At 36.6% G+C, this 22,315-nt stretch overlaps 2 protein-coding genes across 4 annotated transcripts; both read left to right on the plus strand.

Annotated features, from left to right (window-relative positions):
* Positions 1-5,515: 5,515 nt before the first annotated feature.
* On the plus strand, positions 5,516-15,674 carry ddx51 (DEAD (Asp-Glu-Ala-Asp) box polypeptide 51). The gene is made up of 15 exons (XM_057356584.1): positions 5,516-6,563; positions 6,768-7,078; positions 7,368-7,555; positions 7,635-7,785; positions 8,230-8,375; positions 8,618-8,689; positions 8,791-9,006; positions 9,098-9,240; positions 12,543-12,720; positions 12,816-12,931; positions 13,247-13,363; positions 13,468-13,569; positions 14,216-14,279; positions 14,568-14,702; positions 14,949-15,674. The coding sequence occupies exons 1-15, from the start codon at positions 6,541-6,543 to the stop codon at positions 14,973-14,975; spliced, it is 1,989 nt and encodes a 662-aa protein (XP_057212567.1). The 5' UTR covers positions 5,516-6,540; the 3' UTR covers positions 14,976-15,674.
* Positions 15,675-15,780: 106 nt separating this feature from the next.
* golm1 (golgi membrane protein 1) lies at positions 15,781-22,208 on the plus strand. 3 transcript variants are annotated; one of them, XM_057356586.1, is made up of 10 exons: positions 15,781-15,977; positions 17,849-18,017; positions 18,219-18,398; positions 19,109-19,163; positions 19,277-19,358; positions 19,445-19,547; positions 19,908-20,067; positions 20,494-20,625; positions 20,722-20,868; positions 21,220-22,208. In XM_057356586.1, exons 2-10 carry the CDS (start codon positions 17,886-17,888, stop codon positions 21,333-21,335), a joined length of 1,107 nt encoding a protein of 368 aa, XP_057212569.1. In that variant the 5' UTR covers positions 15,781-15,977; positions 17,849-17,885; the 3' UTR covers positions 21,336-22,208. The 3 variants fall into 3 exon arrangements, with proteins under 3 accessions (XP_057212569.1, XP_057212570.1, XP_057212568.1); XM_057356587.1 differs by having other exon boundaries at positions 15,782-15,977; positions 20,725-20,868; XM_057356585.1 differs by having other exon boundaries at positions 15,783-15,977; positions 20,704-20,868.
* Positions 22,209-22,315: the final 107 nt, after the last annotated feature.

Consider the following 22,315-nt stretch of genomic DNA (forward strand, 5'->3'; position numbering starts at 1 on the left):
TATACTGTATGTAATACAATAAACATTTTTTAGCTAATGCTGCTCTCTACATTTTTAACTGATTGACATACGGACTATATTTCAGTAAGCCGTGCAATTTATACATAACTTCTGATGTGCATTTATGTTCATGGCATTTATAATAAATAAAGAGACGACTGTGCGCTTGATCCGCGCTGCATGACACATCACGGGTGGGGTTAGGGGCTACTACATCCCTGAAATTAGTTTGCAGGGAGGGATGTCTGGGTTATAACCAGTCCCGTGTTTGGCTTTTGCGGACCTGGGATAACGCATTCTTAGATTCCTTGTGTGCCCGTTATATTCAATTAACTTGTAAATGAAATGTTTAATCAACCATTGTAAAACAAGCCCATTTTCATGAATGAAATGCGTATAAATAACACGCGCTGTTGCAACATCGTATAACTCTCCAAAACAACGGGTGTCAAATTTCCAGTTTTTCATATTAAAATAACGAGAAATACATAATGCATCCCCTAAATGGCCTAGTATTAATCATCATTAATACTGATATAATGATTAATCTTAAAAATCAGAAACAGTTTAGCAATAAAATCCGAACAATATGTAGCCCATACAATTTTCATGAATAATTATTATTTTCTTTTCTTTTTTCCAGAGCGCATCATAAATAAATAACATTTTCTGCGCTACAGGTTTTGCTTCTTGTTCTGGTGTTAAAGTCTAAAGAGTTTTCTATTGATTTGTTCAACACAACGTGCTTTTATGCTACTAGTTTTTATTTATATAATAGGCTACAGATCAAAACCAAACAGACATGGAGATAGAAATGACATAGAAAATGACATCAATGGATTTATATGTGGTGTAGCCTACGGTGGTTAGAGGTCCCATAGTAAAACAAAAACAGTTTTTGTAATTTGTCATGTTAATAACATTCCAAGTCCGTTATCTTATTTACACTTAATCCAGAAATGCATGCCCGGCTACGTTGCTGCCCAGGAAAAGCAAAAGCGAGCGCGATAAAACCATAATAATTCAAATTCTGTGTCCTCATAAACTACATTTACATAAACAAATATTGGAATAGTTTCATGAGCTTAAATCTTCGAAAATAATATTAAAAAATCTGCCATTCCCTATATAGTAATTATGTTCAAGATTGCAGAAGCCCGTGCGCATCAGTGTGCCTTTTCTTAAGTTACACTTATTTTCCTCCTGTGTTTTTTCCTGTAAAACGGCATTGAAACACTTGGAACATTGCAAAAAAAGCACTACATAGAATTTAATTTAACAAGTTAAATGCTCCAGTAGCAGCAGTTTTTCCTTTACATATTTTAATGTGGGTCCACAATACTGTAACCCATTGAAATTAGTTGAGAAATGTAAACGTTATTCACGAGTTCGCCAATGCAAATAATAATGATGGCAGGGATAATGCTGATAGCAGGGGTAGGTAAAATATGCGTATGGCGTGCTGTCCAGGGAGCGGGCTCCGAGCTCGCCGGTTCCTTCCGAACCCGGAACACTCTCCCCCTGATGTGGGCGAGTGCGCCGAGCTCGGAAACGGGGAGATGAGACGGGGAGGTGGAGGGGTGTTGAATTACTTGTAGAGATGGCGCAGGTGAGATTTCTGGTCTTATTTATAAGGAGTCTCGCTTGAGCTGATTGCTGACAGCGAAGATGATTATGTGCTCCGGCTTCTCCCGAACTTTGTTAATGAAACATAATTTATGCTTCATACAAAAAATAAAAAACGCAGCTTCCTCGTTTACTGGTTTTCTGACATTTTTCGTGTTTTTAACATGATTTTAATCTTCATGTACTGTCCGTAGTGATTCAGATATGCATAATACTGAAATATGTGTTATGTGTAATGTTAAAATGCAAACGAGAACTCTCTCGGGATCCCTTAGTGTTCGGGACTCTCAGCAGCAGCCCATGTTGCCCATTGGGTTGACGGCATAATACATATAATTTTACAAATGCACACATTCTTGAAAAACGCGTCGGTAGTTGTTAAGAAAATTTCGCAAAGCCATGCTTTCGATGGTCTGTCTGTAACGCTTGTATTTTGAAATTCCCTATTCTCCCCTGTCGTAAAATCACGTATATGCTGACGTATTCGGAACTAGGACAGTATGCAATGCCACGCATGAGGGCACATCACGTTTATATGTATAATTCATGAATGACACGTGGTTACGCTAATGATGACGTCACGACTATATGTTTTATCAATTTTATGCAAATCTTTCTGTTTTGTGACTTTCCATAGGCTAAAACCAATACGTCTGTAGACGAAATTACGTCTTTAGGCGCAAAAACGCGTCCACGCGTTATATCGTCTGTACACGTTACGTCTAAAGACATTTTTGATTAAACGGCGTTCCATAGTTTCACACGTTTTGGCCTTTCTGGCCTTCCATACGTATGGAGGCTTGTATCGCTTTAGACCAATGACGTCATAGATGACGTCTGAAGCCTCGCTTCCGCCTGAGTGGTTCAGTAAGCGGTTCGAATCTTGCCGCGACATTTTGCCAGCTATATAAACCCATGGGATCCCTTCAAAATGTGTGGTTGTGATAGAGGTGAGTTTTGGTTGTTTGGTACTTTGATAGTTTTGCTTGTTGTTTCGATGGAGCCAGCAGAAAGAGAAAGACTTCCCCTGTATGGGAATTCTTTGATCAGATTTCTTCTCAACTCAACTCAACTTTATTTATATAGCGCTTTTACAATTTTCATTGTTACAAAGCAGCTGTACATGAGACACATTGACTACAAGCAAAACAATCAAAGTTGTACCTGCAAAAACAAGAAAAGGTTGAAAACACAGAAGACAGACACACCACACAACACACAACACACACACACACACACACAACACACACACACACACACACACACACACACACACACACACACACACACACACACACACACACACACACACACACACACACACACACACACACACACACACACACACACACCACACACACACCACACACACACACACACCACACCACACACACACACGTACGCACACACACACACGCTCAGTGAGAGCACACATTTAGGATAAAGGAGAGAGAAGCACAGGTCAAATATAACAGATAATAAATTCCTATATGCAATATTAATTAAGTAAAACTTTAAGATTCTAAAGCAGCCCCCCCGGTCAGGCAGATAGTGCAAAAACAGTATGCAAACGGTGGCGAGGAACCCAAAACTCTAATCGAGAAAAAAAACCTCAGGAGAACCCAGGCCCAACCAGGGGATTCCAGTTCCCCTCTGGCAAAAGCTGCTGCCTCTGCACAAGCTCCAGAGAACTTGCACAACAAGGCTAAATAAAATAAATAAACTTAATAATAAAATAAATTATAGTTTAAGATTATCATTAATAATCTAATAGCATTTGAAGTTTTGTGGTGAAGACATGTCAAGAGACCGCGTCCTTCTTTATCCAGCTCTATCATCTCAGCTCTTGTCAGGTCCCCACTTCCCATTCTCCGCTCTACCATCAGGTCAGGCCATGAACTGCATCCTGCTCGCTGTGGTAACCTTGGAACAATGAGACAAGACTGGCTGAGAGTAGAGTACTGTTCTGTACTCTTTGATGCAACAAGTACATCAGTTGTGTTTTTGGTTCCGGTTGATCTAACTAATGCAGCCTAAACCCTCTGAAGATTTATATTATGGAAGAGTAGTGTATGCAAGATTAAAAAGATGCGTCTTTAGTCTAGATTTAAACTGACAGAGTGTGTCTGCCTCCCGGACAGTGCAGGGAAGACTATTCCAAAGTTTAGGCGCTAGATAGGAAAAGGATCTACCACCTGCACTTGATTTTGAAATTCTAGGTATTACCAACTGACAGGACGCCTGAGAGCGTAATGCACGTGAAGGACTGTAATACAAAAGGAGTTCATTCAAGTACTGAGGAGCTAAACCATGTAAGGCTTTATAGGTAATAAGCAAGATTTTAAAGTTAACGCGATGCTTTATAGGTAACCAGTGCAAGGTTGACAGAACCGGGCTAATATGTTCATACTTTTTTGTACGTGTAAGAACTCGAGCTGCCGCGTTTTGGACCAATTGGAGTTTTTGTAATAAGCCTGCAGGGCAACCACCTAACAGTGCATTACAGTAATCTAGTCTTGATGTCATGAATGCATGAATTAACTTCTCTGCATCTGGATTGACAGCATATGACGTAGTTTAGATATATTCTTAAATGGAAAAACGCAATTTTACAGGTGTTGGCGACGTGGCTCTCAAATGACAGATTACTATCGAATAGAACGCCAAGATTCTTTGCTGACGACGAGGGTTTTATGGAACATCCTCAATAGTTAACAGTATTCTTGGTTGTTACTATAGCAGTTTTCGTCCAATAAGTAACACTTCGTTTTGTCCGAGTTCAGTAATAAAAAGTTGTTACTCATCCAGTTTTTTATATCATATATATCCATTATTCGATGGAACTGCTGTGTTTCATGAGGCTTTGAGGAAATATAAAGTTGAGTATCATCAGCATAACAGTGAACAGGGTACCTTCTAACAGGGTCATGGCACTACATACACCTGTTAACACCTATAACACAGGTATGGTCCTACATACCTTATAGAACACCATAACACCTTCTAACAAGGTATGGCCTACATACATTTTTATCAATGCATTATATTTGTTATTTTTTATTTTTAATGTCTCAATTTTTATTCAAAGGTGAAGTGTATGTTGTGCTCCAAGGAATTGGTGTACAATAATAACATATCATCTATGTTAAGGCATTATCGTGCTTGCATGAGAACAAGGAGAGAAATGGAGGTGGGCCCATCCAAGGTGTGTCATTACAAATATTACAAAACTATGATATAATAATAATAATAATATATGAACAATTTTTCCATCTTTACTTTTGTAAATCATGAAAATGAAAAAAGTATGTTTTATTTACACAGCTTCTCTTTTTTTCTAGCTACCAGAAAACAAGAGCTGGATGAGGCCCTGGTCACAATTGATTTGGATGACAGTGTGATGGTGTCAAGGGGAAGGCACAACCTTACAGCAGATGCTACTGTGGAAGTCCAGCGGTATCTTGCCGAACAAAATATTGGGCAATTGGAGGACCCACTTCAGTACTGGGAGAGACAGAAGATTAAATATCCACATCTGTATATGCTTGCTGTCAAGTATTTATGTACCCCGGCTTCATCTGTGCCATGCGAAAGGGTGTTTTCAAAGGCAGGAGAAGTTGTGTCAAAAAAACGAAATCGCCTTAGCCCTAAAACAGTTGAGAAAATAATATTCTTGAATAAAAACTCCTAAAGTATACCCTATTCATCATTTTCCTTGTTGCACAAGCAAAATCACAGTCCTCTGCCAAGTCTCACAAGCACATTCACTGCCCTCTGCCCAGTTAAACCCAGACACTTTTCAGTTTTATAATAATAATTCTGCCTATTATGACCAAAACATTTATTTACACACATTTCATAGTCCCATTCATTTCAAGCCAACACGTTTATTACACAGTTATGTGTACAATCATATACCACCAGAAAATACACATATTCATACAATGCATTAGTCTATGTGGAAATTAATTTTTTCCTCCACCGTTATTTCTAAGCCTTAAATGGCACAAAATACAGTGTATCACAGACCACATCAGGCACATCTGTAATGTATCTGCCTGTTTTACACTCTCAACTCAACTTTATTTATATAGCGCTTTTACAATTTTCATTGTTACAAAGCAGCTGTACATGAGACATATTGACTATAAGCAAAATAATTAAAGTTGTACCTGCAAAAACAAGAAAAGGTTGAAAACACAGAAGACAGACATACCCACATACAAAACACTCCACACACACAATATGCACATGTACTAACACACATAGACATAGAGACACACACACACACACACACACACACACACACACACGCACGCACACACGCACACGCGCACTCTCTGGCCACCAGATGGTATTGTGAGCAAATGAAGCCTCGAGAAATGAACCCTTTTGTGAACCACTTGGCTGAAAAGCTTCAATGCTTCATGAGGCTTCATCTCGCCATCACTACAAAGTACCCAGTACCGTGATATCTATTATAAAGCATTGCTTTAAATCGCTCTCCCGGTATTTTTTATATCCGACGCCGATAGGTCTGCGCAGTGCTGCATGAAGTCGGACACCTTCCGTCTTCCTCTTTCCGTAGTGACAATTTCGGGTCTGCCCTAAAACGCACTCTCATGTGCCGTTCTTAAATGCCTCACAGTCTGCACTTCTTTACGTCACCAAGTGTGGACTCGCAGGAGCTCCACAAGCCCGGAGTACGCCATTTGGGACAGGGCTAACGTGACTAAAGCTACGTCATCACTACGCGTCATACACTTCAGTACCCACATGGTTTAAAATAGGTCTATGGTGAAGTTTGTTTTCATTGTAGTTCTAATATAAATGTGAACATTTTCTTAATGGTGTGCCGTAATTCATTTATTTATTAACCGTTAAGCGTGTTTGATAGTGAGGCAGGAGTCTACAATGGCACTGTTTATGATAAATAGGTATGTATTGATTTTATAGAAAACATCAAACAATGAAAATTAATTTCTCATATGAAACGACTGCACCGCGTTAATTCAAAACTCATTTTCCCAGCAGACCATTGTGTTTTTGTACTTGTGTGTACTATCGTATTCGTACTAGGACGACCTGCTACCTCCACGTACTTGATATGTTTTGATCAGAATTTGATAATTTTTGAACAGGTACTTGGGGGAGGAGGAGGACAGTGAATCTAGAGGAGAGTCTCGATCTAGAGCTCTGCTGGCTAAACTGCAGGAACGAGCCAAAGCCAGAGAACAACAGAGCATCTCAAACATAGCAGACAAAGAAGATGACGATCAGGGTAACATAAAAAAGAAGAAAGGAAAACCTGGACCGCAAGAGACTGAGGAAACACAACAGAAATCCCAGAAAAGAGGAAAACAGGCTAGAAAAACAGATTTTGCTGACGGTGGTGTCATTTTGATAAAGAAACGCAAAAGATTATCGCTATGCGATGAAAGTGCAAAAACAGGTAAAACTACCATGCTGCTGTTTGTTTTATAATATTGAAATGAAAATGCATGTTTATTTTGTGGGTGCAAAACAATTTTGGCAATTTAGGGGTGCAACTTTGTGTCCTATTCTTAGTACTGCTCACACCAGCCAATTTTTGGTATCAAAAATATGATATGTAGCACATTGCAATGTTATTTTGTTATCATTAATTCGTTTTATGTTTTTTATGTTTATGACTAAATCAAATCAGTCTTAATGAATGCATAATGGGGTTTTCACATGCATTTTTCAAATACTTATTTTAGGAGATGATGAACCAGATAATGAGAAGTTTGCAGAAACAACAACAGAGAAAACTGAAGGTGACATCGAGAAAAGTAAGGCCATTGAAACAGATGTAAACCAACAGATTGATGAGTTACATGCAGAGAACAACGCCTCCCAGACCGGTTTACATATCTTGGGTGGGTTCAAAGAGAAGACTGCGCAAAAGGTTTGTGGAAAATATAATATAATAAATGTATTATCTTCTATAAAGAAAATATACAATATTTAGTTTTGTACATCTACAGGTCAAAAGAGTTTTGCCCCAGTGGTTGGCACAGCCTAATGTCATTGAGAGGGACATTAAGGGTAACCTTGTCCCTGTCAATGAGGTACCGGGCATCTGTCCAGTTCTGCTAAAGAAGCTCAAAGCCAACGGGATACAGAAATTTTTTCCAGGTAAGACAGAAAGATAATCATTAATTAACATTGCATTGAATAATGGAGTATCTGTTGTGCTTAGTACAAGGCAAAGTACTATGATATAGGATCATAGGATACTATGAAAATTCTGTCATCATTTACTCACCCATAGATTGTTCCAAACCTGTAAAAATGTCTTTGCCTTGCTGAACACAGAGGAAGAAATTTGGAAGAATGTCATATCTCACCCACCATTTACTGCCATAGTAGGGAAAATAAATACTATGGGAGTCAATAGGGGCTGATATTTGACAATCTTCCAGATATCTTGTGTGTTCAGCAGAACAAAGAATACAGGTTCGGAACAATCTGAGTAAATGATGACAGAATTTTCATTTTTGGGTGAAGTATCCCTTTAAACTCTTCGACTGAAGATATCACGTTACTCTGCATTACTAATTACTATATTTCCTTTCTCAGTTCAAGCTGAAGTCATACCTGCCATTTTGAATAGTGTAAGCTCAGAGCTGCTGGTCGGTCCAGGTGGCTACCGGCCCAGAGACATCTGTGTTTCGGCACCTACAGGAAGTGGAAAGACACTGGCTTTTGTTATACCCATTATACAGGTAAAGTAGGAATCTTTTTTGTTTGTTTAACTGTGCTCAGATATGTTGGGATTAGAGCTGTGGCTCTGTGTATACATTAAGCTGCAGAGTATCCATTAAGGTAGTTACGAATAATTAAGAGAAAAATTAATTCATTTATTACAACCGATAAATTGCCAATAACCAAAAATATGTATGAAATTACATTTAAATGTGGGAAAAGATTTTTAGGTAGATGTGGATGTATTTGTTTGCTACCTCAGGCACTTTCTAAGCGTGTGGTGTGTGAGGTCCGTGCATTGACTGTACTACCCACCAAAGAGTTGGCACAGCAGGTAATGTATTAAAAATGGTCAATATTAATTACGTACATTTAACCAAGGAATTGCTTGTCCATTCCTCATCTTTACTTTTGTATGTGATATTTGTTTTCCAGGTGTCAAATGTGTTTAGCTCATATGCTGAAGGCACTGGTGTGAAGGTAGTCATGATCGCAGGACAGAAATCGTTTGCTGAAGAGCAAGCGCTGCTCTCTAAAAGCAGAGGGGGTGTTTGTTGCAGTTTGGCTGATATTGTTGTGGCTACGCCAGGCCGTCTTGTGGATCACATCAACAAACACAACAATTTCAATCTACGACACCTACGATTTCTGGTGAGTTCTGTACAAAAGTGAGAATAATATACAGTATATTTGTTTCAAATATTGCCTGTATACATTTGTGGAGATGTCGTGTTTGTTGTAGATAATAGATGAAGCAGACAGGATGATTGACAGCATGCATCAGTCTTGGCTCAGCCAGGTGACTAAAGCAGTGTACAGATGCCAAGGTGACCCACAGATGTCAGTCTTTAGAAGAATACTGCCTGGACCAATAACAGTGTCAAGGTAAGATTTGTTAAGTTTTTATTTATTTAATTCTATTATGGTTGCATAGTTACTTTTAAATTTTGAAATGTACTAAAATTCTATGATCTGATTGAATTTCATATTGATATGATTGACATATCAGTTACATATAGAAAATATTTATAAATTGCTTGGTTTGCATTGGCCAACATTTATTTGCATTTATTTAGGTTTCCTGAACATGTTCTCTGTCGGCCATTGATCATTGAACAGCTAATCTTTTCCCCAAACTCATTCTGTTGGTAAAACCACTGTTGTTGTGTCGTTGTCAGGCTGGTCAGAATATTAAGACAGGGCATAACATGTGCAGTTGAGCAGTCTCTGAATATTACATAGTTTACATAGTGTCTATGAATATTTAGATGAGATGTTTTCACTCAAAACACACACACACCTCTTAACTAGTCCAAAAGCGTCAACCTTTGCAATAAGTGATAAACCTGTAGCAATAGAAAGCTTAATGTTCACACAGTGATAAAATATGAAAATATTCAGATCTAACTTTGAATACACAGATTCGCTTAATAGGACTAGGTGTTATAATCCCACTATTTCAGCACAGTTGAACTGCCCAATAGGACATTTCCCACGCCTTATGCAGGGGGAAGCCGTCAAGAATATGAATAGAGGAAAGGAGGTCTGTGGTTTCACTGGTTCGTTGAGTAGGCATCCTCTTTCCTTGCCATTATCAGAGAGACATCTATGGAGGACTAAACCTGCAAAAATTATAAATAAATGAATGTATAAATCAATAAATATATAAACGAATAAATGTAATAATATGAAAATAAATACAGGAATGAATGGTTTGATAAAACAAAATAATTCGTTTTAGCTATTATTGATCTTAGCTTTAACTTTTCTTTTCATTTTTTAAATTGATTTATTATTTTTTGTGTCCATTTTTAATTATTTTTAATTATTATTATTTTTTATTTTTAGATTATTTTATTTATCATTTCCTTTTATTTTTACATTTATTTATTTATACGTTTATTTATTTTTATATTTATTTATTATCGCATGTATTTATTTCCACTTTTATTTATTTATTCTTGTATTTATTCTTACTTTTCTGTGTCTTGTATGATAATTAGATGGGTTGGTCTTGCCTACTATTGGTTCAGCGTAGATTGAAGCGTTTGATCGATTACTCTTGACTTGTTTTGGACTAACGTCACGTCACTCACTGATCGTTTGCTTCGTGTATAACGTTAAGTAACTATGGCGGGCGCACAATTAGCTAGAGAGTTACAGCATTTAGCCAATGAAGTCGATAACCATGCATCAAATGACTATGTGTCATTCAGATTAGATGCATTTATTGATGATTTATTACAGATTGACGGCGAGATAAATGACAAAGTTCTCCCTCGGTTGTTAGCCTCTTTGCAGCACATTCAAAGTCTGTGCGAGTCAGAGGGTGCTATGCTATGGTGGCGTTACAGTTCAACTGGTGAAAATCATAAAGCACAAAATGTAATAAGGTTTAACTACACAGATGAGCTTGTAAACCGAAGTCGCAAGCTAACGCTTTGTCAAAGTGATAGTTATAAGCAGCCTTTCGGTTAGAAAAAGCGTAAAGATTTAATGTAACATGATGTAACATAATGTAAATGAATTGAGACATAGTGAACTTAAGTCACAAGTTAACACGGTAGTAATGAGCATCGTTCTTTCACTACAGGGGCCATCAAATGGAAACCATTCCTTCTAAAAAGACGTGGTTACTAAACGGTACTCGTAAACTACATTCCATAAGAGATAAATAACACAGAGGTCACAAGTTAAAACGGGCATATTCCCTTGATTCATCCAGCTGCATATTGTTGTGTGACATCTTGATATTATTGCAAAGATCCGCAGCAGCTAGCATTGCGAAATAGCTTAGTGTGATTGTTACCGTAGTGACACGCTGCCTCGCTTTATTGTATGGGTACGAATCCCGTGTCAAATCGCTTTATTTATTTTTTCACCTCGCTTCAGCCGTTACGGGCGATCATACCAATAATTTGCAATCTTAACAAGAATGTCAAAATCATGTAACAAGAAAGTCTGTGTTTATTAGACATCTTAATATCAAGTCGTCTTGTGCTTTCAGAATCGACGAATCTGCTGAGGTCGTTCATGCACCTCTTTGGCAGAGGACCTGTAACCGGAACTTGGTCACCACCTTAGCACCCCCTGACTCGCACAGATTTTGAAGAACTTTGTCATTTATCTCTCCGTCAATCTGTAATAAATCCTCAATAAATGCATCTAATCTGAATGACACATAGTCATTTGATGCATGGTTATCGACTTCATTGGCTAAATGCTGTAACTCTCTAGCTAATTGTGCGCACGCCATAAACGTTATACACGAAGCAAACGATCAGTGAGTGACGTGACGTTAGTCCAAAACAAGTCAAGAGTAATCGATCAAACGCTTCAATCTACGCTGAACCAATAGTAGGCAAGACCAACCCATCTAATTATCATACAAGACACAGAAAAGTAAGAATAAATACAAGAATAAATAAATAAAAGTGGAAATAAATACATGCGATAATAAATAAATATAAAAATAAATAAACGTATAAATAAATAAATGTAAAAATAAAAGGAAATGATAAATAAAATAATCTAAAAATAAAAAATAATAATAATTAAAAATAATTAAAAATGGACACAAAAAATAATAAATCAATTTAAAAAATGAAAAGAAAAGTTAAAGCTAAGATCAATAATAGCTAAAACGAATTATTTTGATTTATCAAACCATTCATTCCTGTATTTATTTTCATATTATTACATTTATTCGTTTATATATTTATTAATTTATACATTCATTTATTTATAATTTTTGCAGGTTTAGTCCTCCATAGACATCTCATGAGTTGTGTGTCCCAATTTCATCACATTATCCTGAGTGAAAGATGCCTTTTGGTGAGGTGCTGCTGATAATGCCCTTTGTGTGGTTCCCATCAATGTGACACATCGTCAGTTGTGCACATTCTTAAGATTTGGAAATGACTAATTATTTGGAGAAGACAAATTAATTGTAAGAAAATTTGTCATGTTATAGTTTACCCTTGCACAAAGGGTCAGATGTACTTGCTTTCATTGAAACTCCATGTGCATTATAAAAAGATTTAAAAAATCAAGATTTCACTTAAATTGTTATGTTTATAATATTTTTTTATGAAAGTAAAAAGATTTAAGTTTTAAACTAGAAAACTGCCAAATAGAAGCATCAGACTTTTGAATTGTATGTTCATTTGTTTATTTGTGTATGTCAGTTTGTCTCCACCACAGATGCCTCTGCAGAAGCTGCTGTTTTCTGCCACTCTCACCCATAACCCTGAGAAACTACAACTGCTGGATCTGCACCAGCCACGACTCTTCAGTTCCACAAAGACCTCTACAGACACGGCCACACAAAACCAGGAGTCATTTCACTTTCCTCAGAGCCTCTCTGTAAGTCATATTGCACATGGGTCAATTGGAGCAGTGTATCAGTAATCTTGTCTTGCTTTTGCACACACCGCTTAATATGTGCTTGTTTTATGCAGGAGTATTATGTCCCCTGCACCCTAAACAAGAAACCACTAGTCATCCTTCATTTCTTGCTTCGGCTCAAATTCAGTCCTGTTTTGTGCTTCACCAACTCTAGAGAAACAGCACACCGGTAATGTTGGAGTTCAGCTCCTGCATCATGGAGATTAGCAATACATTCAGATTATGCCTTGTTATTGCAGATTGCTGATGTGGTATTTCCTTCCCTGCAATAATGATTAACGAAAAAATAAATATGCTTTTGATTGGGTAAAAGTACAGTGATAGCGTTCAGATGGACTACCATTTTAGCCTATAGATCAGAAGAAAAAAAAACATGGAACAACTGTTTAGACAGGACAAAACAAATATGTGTACATTTGTGATTATGAAATTTTCGGCGTCATTTTGTTATCTGACTAACTATCTGTCTTTTTTTGGCTCTTAGACTCTATTTGCTTGTGAAGCTCTTTGGCGGCGTGGATGTTGCAGAGTTTTCCTCCAGACTAAGCCCAAACGAACGACAAAGAACGCTCAAAGATTTTGAGCAGGGGAAGATCCAACTGTACGTATTTAGTTCTGGAATGTACTTATGATTATGAATAATTTGATTTGAAAATGCATTCATACATTTTAGTATTACGTGATCGGACTTATTTGTTTTATTAGATTAATAAGCACAGATGCTGCTGCGAGGGGCATTGACATCAACGGAGTGAAATGTGTCATTAATTATGATGCTCCACAATACATCAGGACGTACATTCACAGGCAAGTTAATAGATCATGATAGAAACGAGGGATACACAATATATCTGGGACATGTTGGCTATATGTGATTTTTTTATTGAATATTCTACACCGGGCGCGAACATCACAACACGAAAAAAGATAATAGAACCTATTACAATAGTGTTGTCAGGATACCAAACTTCGGTACCAGTCGGTACTAAATGTGACGATACTAGCATTTCCCGCTATTATTTTGAGCGCTGTTGAACAGATTATGAAAGACCTCTGATTGGCTATTGTGTTTCCAAGCTCATGGGATATGTCTTTGAATGGCTCCTTACCGAGCGCTTTGATACTATCAAAATGATAGTATCGTCACATTTAGTACCGACTGGTACCGAAGTTTGGTATCGTGACAACACTACATTACAATCACTGATGCTGTCCATGACTGTAACCCATAATGTTCTAATGACCTAATTTAGTTGTACAGTTACAGTACACAGTAAAAATATATTTACATTTTGAATATATTTCGTTTTTTTATATAGATTTTTTTTCATAACATAGCACACATTCATTATTGTCTTATCTGAATTGAACAGAATTTTAGAAGTGATGCATCCCAATTTGAAATCGTATAAATCCATTGAGATCTGAGCCTATTTTTATTTTTCATGTGCAGGGTGGGACGAACAGCGAGGGCAGGAAAAGCTGGGCTGGCTTTCACTTTCCTTTTAAAAGTGCAGGTAGGATTTTTTGTATTTAAGGAATTATATTTCTCTATATTTGTTGTATAAAGGTTTTCTCAGTGCTTGATAAGACTGTTTTAATTTACACCTTTGCAAGTTGTAACATGCATTATTTTATAATTTGCTGTCACAACTCACAATCAGCAAAATGCACATTTTATGTGCATTAAATAATTACTTAAATGCCTTTCTTTGCTTGTGCATTATTTTGACAGAATACGATCGGCTGAGATGTTCCAGATGCCGGCACAAAATTGCATATGTAAACCTTTATTCTGTCTTTAGGAAAAGAGATTCTTGCAGATGGTGTTGGATGCAGGCAGTCCTGGCATACAGAGGCAGATAGTCCAACCAGAAAGTCTTAAAGGCATGGAAGCCTGCTTTGAACAAACACTTGTTGAGCTTGGCAAAACTGTGAAGGTAAAAACAGATTTGCTGAGGGTTCTCTATAGTTAAAACCTTATTGGCAGGTTTTATAGACATAGGATTCTGTTATTGGATTACATTTCATTGGTTATTTTAGTTTGGGGAGCTTACTGTTTGACTGATTTTGTCTGTATTTTAACGTTTTCCATATTGAATTCAGGTTATTACATTCCAAAATGTGCCAAGTTGATTTATTAAATATAATGCAATTAATATTTTTGTTTTGTTTTTGTTTTTAAGGAGGAAAATGCGAAGAAGCGATCATGAGAAATGAACACATTTTTTGAATTATTTTTATGTCCAATGATGATTTAAAGTTTTGAAAGAAAGAAATTATGTACATTATATGAACATAATGTAATAAACTAAAATGCTTTTAATAAAATGAAAATACGTACGCCTGTTTTAATGCTTTAATATGCACAATTATTTTGCATAAAGACACATTTATTATAAATTACATTGATTGACATGTTTTTGTGTTTCCTTGCTATTCAGCCACTGTGTCTACACCGGACGCGACCCGATGCAACACAACAAAAGACAATAGAACGCGTTAGAACTCAATATCATTTTAAATTTTGTCCACACTGGATGCGATGCGACGCTACAATCCCATTAGAACAAGCCGTGTGTCATGTCGCATCATAGTGAAAACTAGAAAAAAATGGAGTAAAAGAATTACTGATGAAGTGCTTTAAAATTGTAAACTCCAGCCAGGCTGGTATGTCAGCATATCCCTGAAATCAGGGATTCAGCATTTTTGTTCTTCATGTTATGAAAAACATGCAGGTTTGTGACCTAGTTACTTTAGAATGATGATGAATTTCTGTTTTGTTGGATCAGACTGTTAAGAATAGCCAGAAAAAAGCAAGTTTCACATTTTAACAGTATGTGCCTCTCTATGTGCCTTAACAGTATGTGCCTCTCTTTGCTAGATCTCTAAAAATCTAGCAAAGTATTTTTTGTTATTGACCGTTTCTTTATTTTACACGCTTAAAAGGGTGAAGTCACAAGCATGGTTTAATTTAATGTAATTGTATATGGTAAAAACTATAAATTATTTTGGTGAAGATCAAAATGATACCAGTCACCTGTGATTTCAAGATTGTTCGCTGAGGGTGTTCTTGTGCGCATGCGCATGGTAGGACTCATGCGAAAGAACCGCGCTGTTTGTTCGGAGGTTTACTAAAACGGAACACGAGAATCGATCATCGATATGTACATGTTTCGTCCCTTTACCTGACGTGGCCTCTTACATTTTACGTGGTAAGGGCAAATTTAAAACAATACCAACGGTTTATCTGTTATTAGGTGGAAAATGTAATGAATTATGTACCTGTATTTCTGTTAGCAGACATGCTACTCGGTGCATTTGCTTTTTAATAAACAATCACTGCACATCCCAAACGTAAAGTAAAATGTCGTTTTTAAAAGGCGTAACGTGCAGATTTATCTGATGAATTAAAGTACGAGCAGGATCATTGTACCAAAGATATTTTATTTCCACAAAAGTAATACAACCATTATGGTTATAACGTTACATGACAAATACAAGACACTACCTACCTACCATATAATAATATATTTTTAAATAAAAAATTTGGTAACTTGCTGTTATCCAGTGCAGTCATTAGAAACGTATTTATATTAAATGAAGGTAAATGCATTTAACATGTAAACAGAAATTTGATACTCATTATTATATTGATTATGATCATTCAAAGTGCACTTTTTGAGGTAGTGAGCATGAATATGTTCTAAACTTCATTAAGATCTTCCAATACTATGTGATAGGTAGCTGAAGTTGAATTGGTTTCTTTTACTACCTGCTTGTCTTTGATAGATACAGTTCCAGCTGTCATGCTGATGCTTATATCCTTAAAGGGATAGTTCACCCAAAAATTAAAATTCTGTCATGAATTATACTCACCCTCAAGTTGTTACAAACCCGTATACAAACTACCATAGTAGATCTTTTTTTAATTGGGAGTCAACGGTGCCCCAGAACTTTTTGCTTTACTAAATTCCTGAAAATATCTCATTTTGTGTTAAACAAAACAAAAAATGATACACTTATTTTTTCTACCATAGTAGTCAATGATGCCCCAGAAATATCCGTTGCTAACATTCTTCCAAATATCTTTGTTTGTGTTCAACAGAACAAAGAAATTTAGACAGGTTTGGAATAACTTGAGGGTAAATCAATTTTTCATTTTTGGGAGAACTATCCCGTTGGCACTGGTTACATTTTCTAGCTTTTTTAATGTATTGTACGAATTCTGACTGTATTTCTGTCTTCTAAATTTTATGTTTTTAACATACAACACATTAGCGGTAGAGTTTTCTGTGTCTTTGGTGTATTATAAGTTGCCCATGCATGTATTAGACACGTAACATTGCAAAAATTAAAGTGTTGGAACAAAAGATGCATTCTTTCTGAAAGAGAATGCCCACCAGACCTGCCTGAAACGCCTCGTGTAACTACACCCCCACAAATCTACGTCAGTCCGTGGTATGATTTGACTAAGACCGCCCAAATGTATACGCAAGTAAGGTGGGTGTACCTGTCAGCACAATTGCTCTGTAACCTGATGTTTCAAATATGGTAAGAAGTGTTACATTTCCGTCACAAGCTTGCAGTATTCGACCAATACCAGTTAACGCACTGGTTAACTGGCCAATCATAGCTTTGTTAAAAATCCGCGCGTTTCAGAGAGGCGGGGCAAAGAGGAGATACAAACATGCACGGCATGCGGAAATACAGTGTTGTTTAACCTTAAATCGTGTACACACATTGCATTACATCTGAAACAATCGATAATATTCGTTTTAGCCGTGTCATATGACTTCTTTAAACATTGTCTATTTAGGCAGCTTTGCAGGTTTCGATTTGGGCATTTTTGTGCTATCTAGACAATATACTATCCAAGCAGAAAAAGGTTTGATGCCCTGTAATGCCTAGCTTTACTATGTATGTTTTAACACAGCCAGCCTGATGATTAATTGCATTTGTTTGTTCTTTAATCGTTGTCTTCTGTGTTGTTTTTATATTGTGTATTTTTACTGAACTATTTTACTGTTTCTTCCGTTTCAGTTTCCTCCTAGTAATAAAGTTTGCTGTATATTGAATTTTATAGATCCATCTCTAGGGTGTTGTTTGAGCAGTTATACAGCATGATGGGTGCGCTGGGGAACGGTCGCCGTGGTGGACGTTCGCCATCTTTGCTCGTGGCTGCTCTCATCGCCTGCATTCTTCTGATTGGCTTCAACTACTGGGTCTCAAACTCAAGAAACATTGAGCTACAGGTTTGTAAAAAACCTTCAATACTAAAAAATTGTGTTTGTCTTTAAATTGTATGTATTATAATGTATGCTACAGTGGCAGAACCTTTCTATTAAATACACATTAGATGCACAAATGCCAAATGGTGCACAAAATTGAGGCCTATTGAGACATTCACGGTCTTTAACAAATATGTCTAGAAATAAGTGATTTTTTCCCACCAGAGCAAGATTTTGGAGCTGGAAGATCGCATGAGGCTGCTGGCTGCAGACAGAGATAGAGAGCAGCAGAGTAAGATGAAGGTGGAGGATGAGATGCGCATGCAGAACGAGAGGATGGGGCTAATAGAGGACACACATCGTAGACAACAGGATACCACACTGAACAACTGGAGACAGGAGAAGGTATAAGAACATGCCCTGTATTTATTCTTTCGACTCTATTCAGGGTGCAATCAGCATACATATTTACAAGCAGGCATTGACAAACAGAATTTAAAAAGCTGGTAGAATTCCGAAACCGGATATACTTGATACTGGTGATGCACATTTGTTTATTTTAATTTACGATATAAGTTACTGTTTAAATGTATTGGCTGTTAAAGGTCCAGTGAGTAATTTTTTTGGAGGATCTATTGACAGAAATGCAATATAATACACATAACTATGTCTTCTTTCACCTTGCATAATCTAGCGTTTTCTTTCCTTAGAATGAGCTATTTCTATGTACATACACCGCGGGTCCCTTTACATTGAATTTGCCATGTTGTTTCTACAATATTCCTAAACGGACAAACTGCTCTACAAAGCGTGTTTCGTAAATACGTTATCTCCTTCGGCAAAGAAGCGAAAATGCGACGACATCTTAGTTCTGTGTCAGCTGCCCTAGTGCTTCGAAAGGGAGGGGTGGAGTGAGCCGTTGGTTGCAATTCGCAACCTTACTGCTAGATGCCGCTAAAATTTCTGCATTGCTTCTTTAAATTGATAGTTTGAATGAATAAATTTATGACCCAAGGTGATTAATGAATATGGACCATCACCACCTGAAAAAAGTTTCACTTTCATCATGTAGGGTGTATGATCCTTTTATTTAAAAAGAATATTCTCTGTTATAGGAAATTCTGAAGCTCAACATTTCCTCCAGTGCTAAAACAGTGCAGGAAATGAAGAGTAAGTCTCTCTACCTTGTATTTGTACATTTTATTTTATTTTTTAAGTGATGTATATCGTGAAATATATGTATTTATATGTTTATACAGTATGTATGTGTATCTATGTTTTAGATCATATGAAGTCATTATTGGAGGATCTAAGTAAGAGGCAAAATGAGCTGAAGTCCTGTCAAAGTAATGCGGACACGTTCATGTAAGTCCATTCACAATACTGATTATACTACATTAGCATACTGATGAACAATAATTTAAATGGCTGTTTGTGGCGAAATTGTGTAGGACTCAAATTGCGACCATGGAAGAGAAATGCAATGAGAAAACTGAAGAGTCAAAACTAGAAGAGCATAATGCTGAAAAGGAACCTGCACCTGTTGCTCCACAGGTACAGCTATGAAAAAATCTAAATAATTTAACTGTCTTGATGCGTTTTTGTATATTTGAGAACACTAAAAAGAGAAATGTTTGTTTCTTTTATGGCCCACCCATTTCTTTATTTGTTCTGCAATAAAGCTATTCCAATCACCTTAACCATTTTATTACTATTTAATTTACGCATAAATCATGAAAACATCGATGATTCACACATTGTTATGTACATCTTATTCATTATACATTTTATTGGTTACATGCTGGTTATTTAATACTGAGCAAGAGGTTCAGATCCCTTAAACAAGAAGCACTTCTGCCACCAGCACTTAAAAAATGTGTAAAATAATTACAATCCCTCTTTTCCTCTCGATAGGATGTTGCTGGTTCTGCACAGACTTTGGCTGCAAAAGCCAAATCTGAGATTCCTGCTACAAACCATTCAGACAAAAATGTGGCAAAACCTTCAAACAGCAAGCCAGAAGTGGAGTCACGTGCAAAAGATGAAGTTCAGGTCCAGAACAATGAAAAACTTGGTAATATACCAAAAAATACCCTATATCTTTTATACACATTATTAATTACAGAAAATGAAAATGTATGACCATGAAATTACCAATAGTGGCATTCAAGTATATTTATGTACATTTTAAGTCTAATTACATACTGTTGTGATACATGTGCAAACATTTTGTACATCAAAGTTGAAGTATTTTCCAAGTATATGCAAAAGTAATTTATGTCTGTTAAAACTGTTTGAGTAACATGCTCAGTTGCTTATTTGTAAAATGGTTGTTTTGAATGTACCCATGGGTGGGTAAATAATATCGGTTTTATTGTTAATCTATATTACTCATTTTTGTTGTTACTTTAGATTAGTTTTTTGCTCTTATTATGAACTCAATGTTCTTAGGCCTACTGAGGAAACATGATTTTATAACAACTTTTTTTCTGCCTATCAGATGCTGTGATTATAGGAAAATCACCCATCCCAACTTACAAACCAACAAATAAGAATGAAACTCTTGAGAGACCAGACAGTAAGAAAGTTCCAGAGGCAGTGATGGACATCAAAGGAGAATCCTTAAAGACAGGTGGGGAAAAAGAGACTAGCTATTTAAGCAAAATACACACACACACACATAATACTCATTTATATTGTTTTTATGTAGATACTCTGTTGTATGAAGCAGGAATTCTGGAGCCGAAAGATGATGACATCAGGATGGGGGACGGGAATGAGGAAAAAGACAGAATTGGAGAAGGGAGGGAAGATGATGATGTCATCATGTATGACAATGAGGGAGAGATAGAAAAACAGCTCTCCAAGATTAAAGGTGCATTTTAACATCTTTTACCACACAAGGGAAATAGCTTAACAATATATTTTACAACAGAATGCTGTGGTGTGGCCAATCCATAAAACAAAAATCAGTTATTGATCAAGTACATAAAAATCAGTGTTCAGTCTTCTGACCTTACTCTGACATTGGTAAATTTATAATATAGATTTTTTATTTGAGTTGGGATTTGTGGGAAATGTCAGTTAGACATAATTTGTATTCACTGCAAAGTAAACTGTAATTTTATGTTTCAAAGAGATGGCGATAGAGCAAAAGTTACGATCTGCTGCTTTCAAATGCATGTAGGGGTATTTCTTGAGTTAACAATTCCATGTGTTGTTACAGATGAAAATCAAGATGCCGGACAGGATCTAGAGGACGAGATGGCCAACTATAACGGTGAGGACGATAACCAGCCAGAGTCTGAGGATGAGAAACAAGCAGAACTCACGGGGATGTAATAAACGCACACTCCTGATCACACAATGTGCCTGCTGATACACTCCCCCCAGATGAACTCCCTAACATATCATTGGCTGGAGTGACAGCTGTGACCCCGTCCATGGCTCGACAGACGTTTATATGATGGGAGGGTTAAACTTGCTGTAATGATGGTAAATTTGTGCTGGGTTAATACTGCACTACTGTGTAATGAAGGAATTGCACCACACAGAATTCATGTCGAAACAGAAACTTGCATTTGTCTTACCAAGATAAGCCTGGTACAACATTCCATTACTAGTACCGACTTTAGATGAAACTTGAATGTAATGAACATCTGTGAAATCAGGCCTTTAAATCAAGTTGTCAAACCTTCCCTTAAACGAAAGATGCTTAGCTGTTGTACAAAACAGCAATGCAGAAGCAAATATATGTGTGCTTTAAATGATGCTTTTATTTAATGTGACTTACATTCCAGGCAGGATATACATTTTTATCTGTGCATTCCCTGTGAGTATTGAACCCGTGACTTTGCTAGTGCCATTGTTGACCAGTTGAGCTACAGTCAGCCACAGAAAAAAAATGTAACTTTAAATTGCTTTTGTCTTCTGTTGTTATGGTTTTTCTGTTTTGAAGCTGATGACATGATATTTGAACTGGTGAAAAACAAGAATATCTTTTAGATTAAAGGACTGTTCATCCAGCTGTCCACAAATTCACAGTACCTCATTAAATAACAGCACATTCTAGTGTTTTATTTGCTGTAAGCTTGTTTCTTATATGTTGATTTAAATATTGTTTTTTTTAGTTTTCATGCTAAGGATTGTTTTTAAAAATTTAGTTTTCATAACAAATTTGTGATCTCAAAATAAAAAATAAACATTTTATTTGCATTTCTTTCTCATTTGTGATTGTAATGGTTTACACATTTGTTGCATCCACACCAACAGACAATACAATTAATTCTATTAGATGTAGATGACCAGTGTTGGTTTTGATT

Source organism: Triplophysa rosa, linkage group LG17 (assembly GCF_024868665.1).
Source record: "Triplophysa rosa linkage group LG17, Trosa_1v2, whole genome shotgun sequence".
Taxonomy (NCBI): domain Eukaryota; kingdom Metazoa; phylum Chordata; class Actinopteri; order Cypriniformes; family Nemacheilidae; genus Triplophysa; species Triplophysa rosa.

Excerpts from the sequence above, each read along its gene's own strand:
- ddx51 (XM_057356584.1), top strand. The coding sequence starts at position 6,541 with ATGGCACTGTTTATGATAAATAG. Across the intron at positions 13,570-14,215 it reads ATCAGGACGTACATTCACAG|GGTGGGACGAACAGCGAGGG; the intron begins GCAAGTTAATAG and ends TTTCATGTGCAG. Across the intron at positions 14,280-14,567 it reads CTTTCCTTTTAAAAGTGCAG|GAAAAGAGATTCTTGCAGAT; the intron begins GTAGGATTTTTT and ends TTCTGTCTTTAG.
- golm1 (XM_057356585.1), top strand. The coding sequence starts at position 17,886 with ATGATGGGTGCGCTGGGGAACGGTCGCCGTGGTGGACGTTCGCCATCT. Across the intron at positions 18,399-19,108 it reads ACAACTGGAGACAGGAGAAG|GAAATTCTGAAGCTCAACAT; the intron begins GTATAAGAACAT and ends TCTCTGTTATAG. Across the intron at positions 19,359-19,444 it reads AGTAATGCGGACACGTTCAT|GACTCAAATTGCGACCATGG; the intron begins GTAAGTCCATTC and ends GAAATTGTGTAG.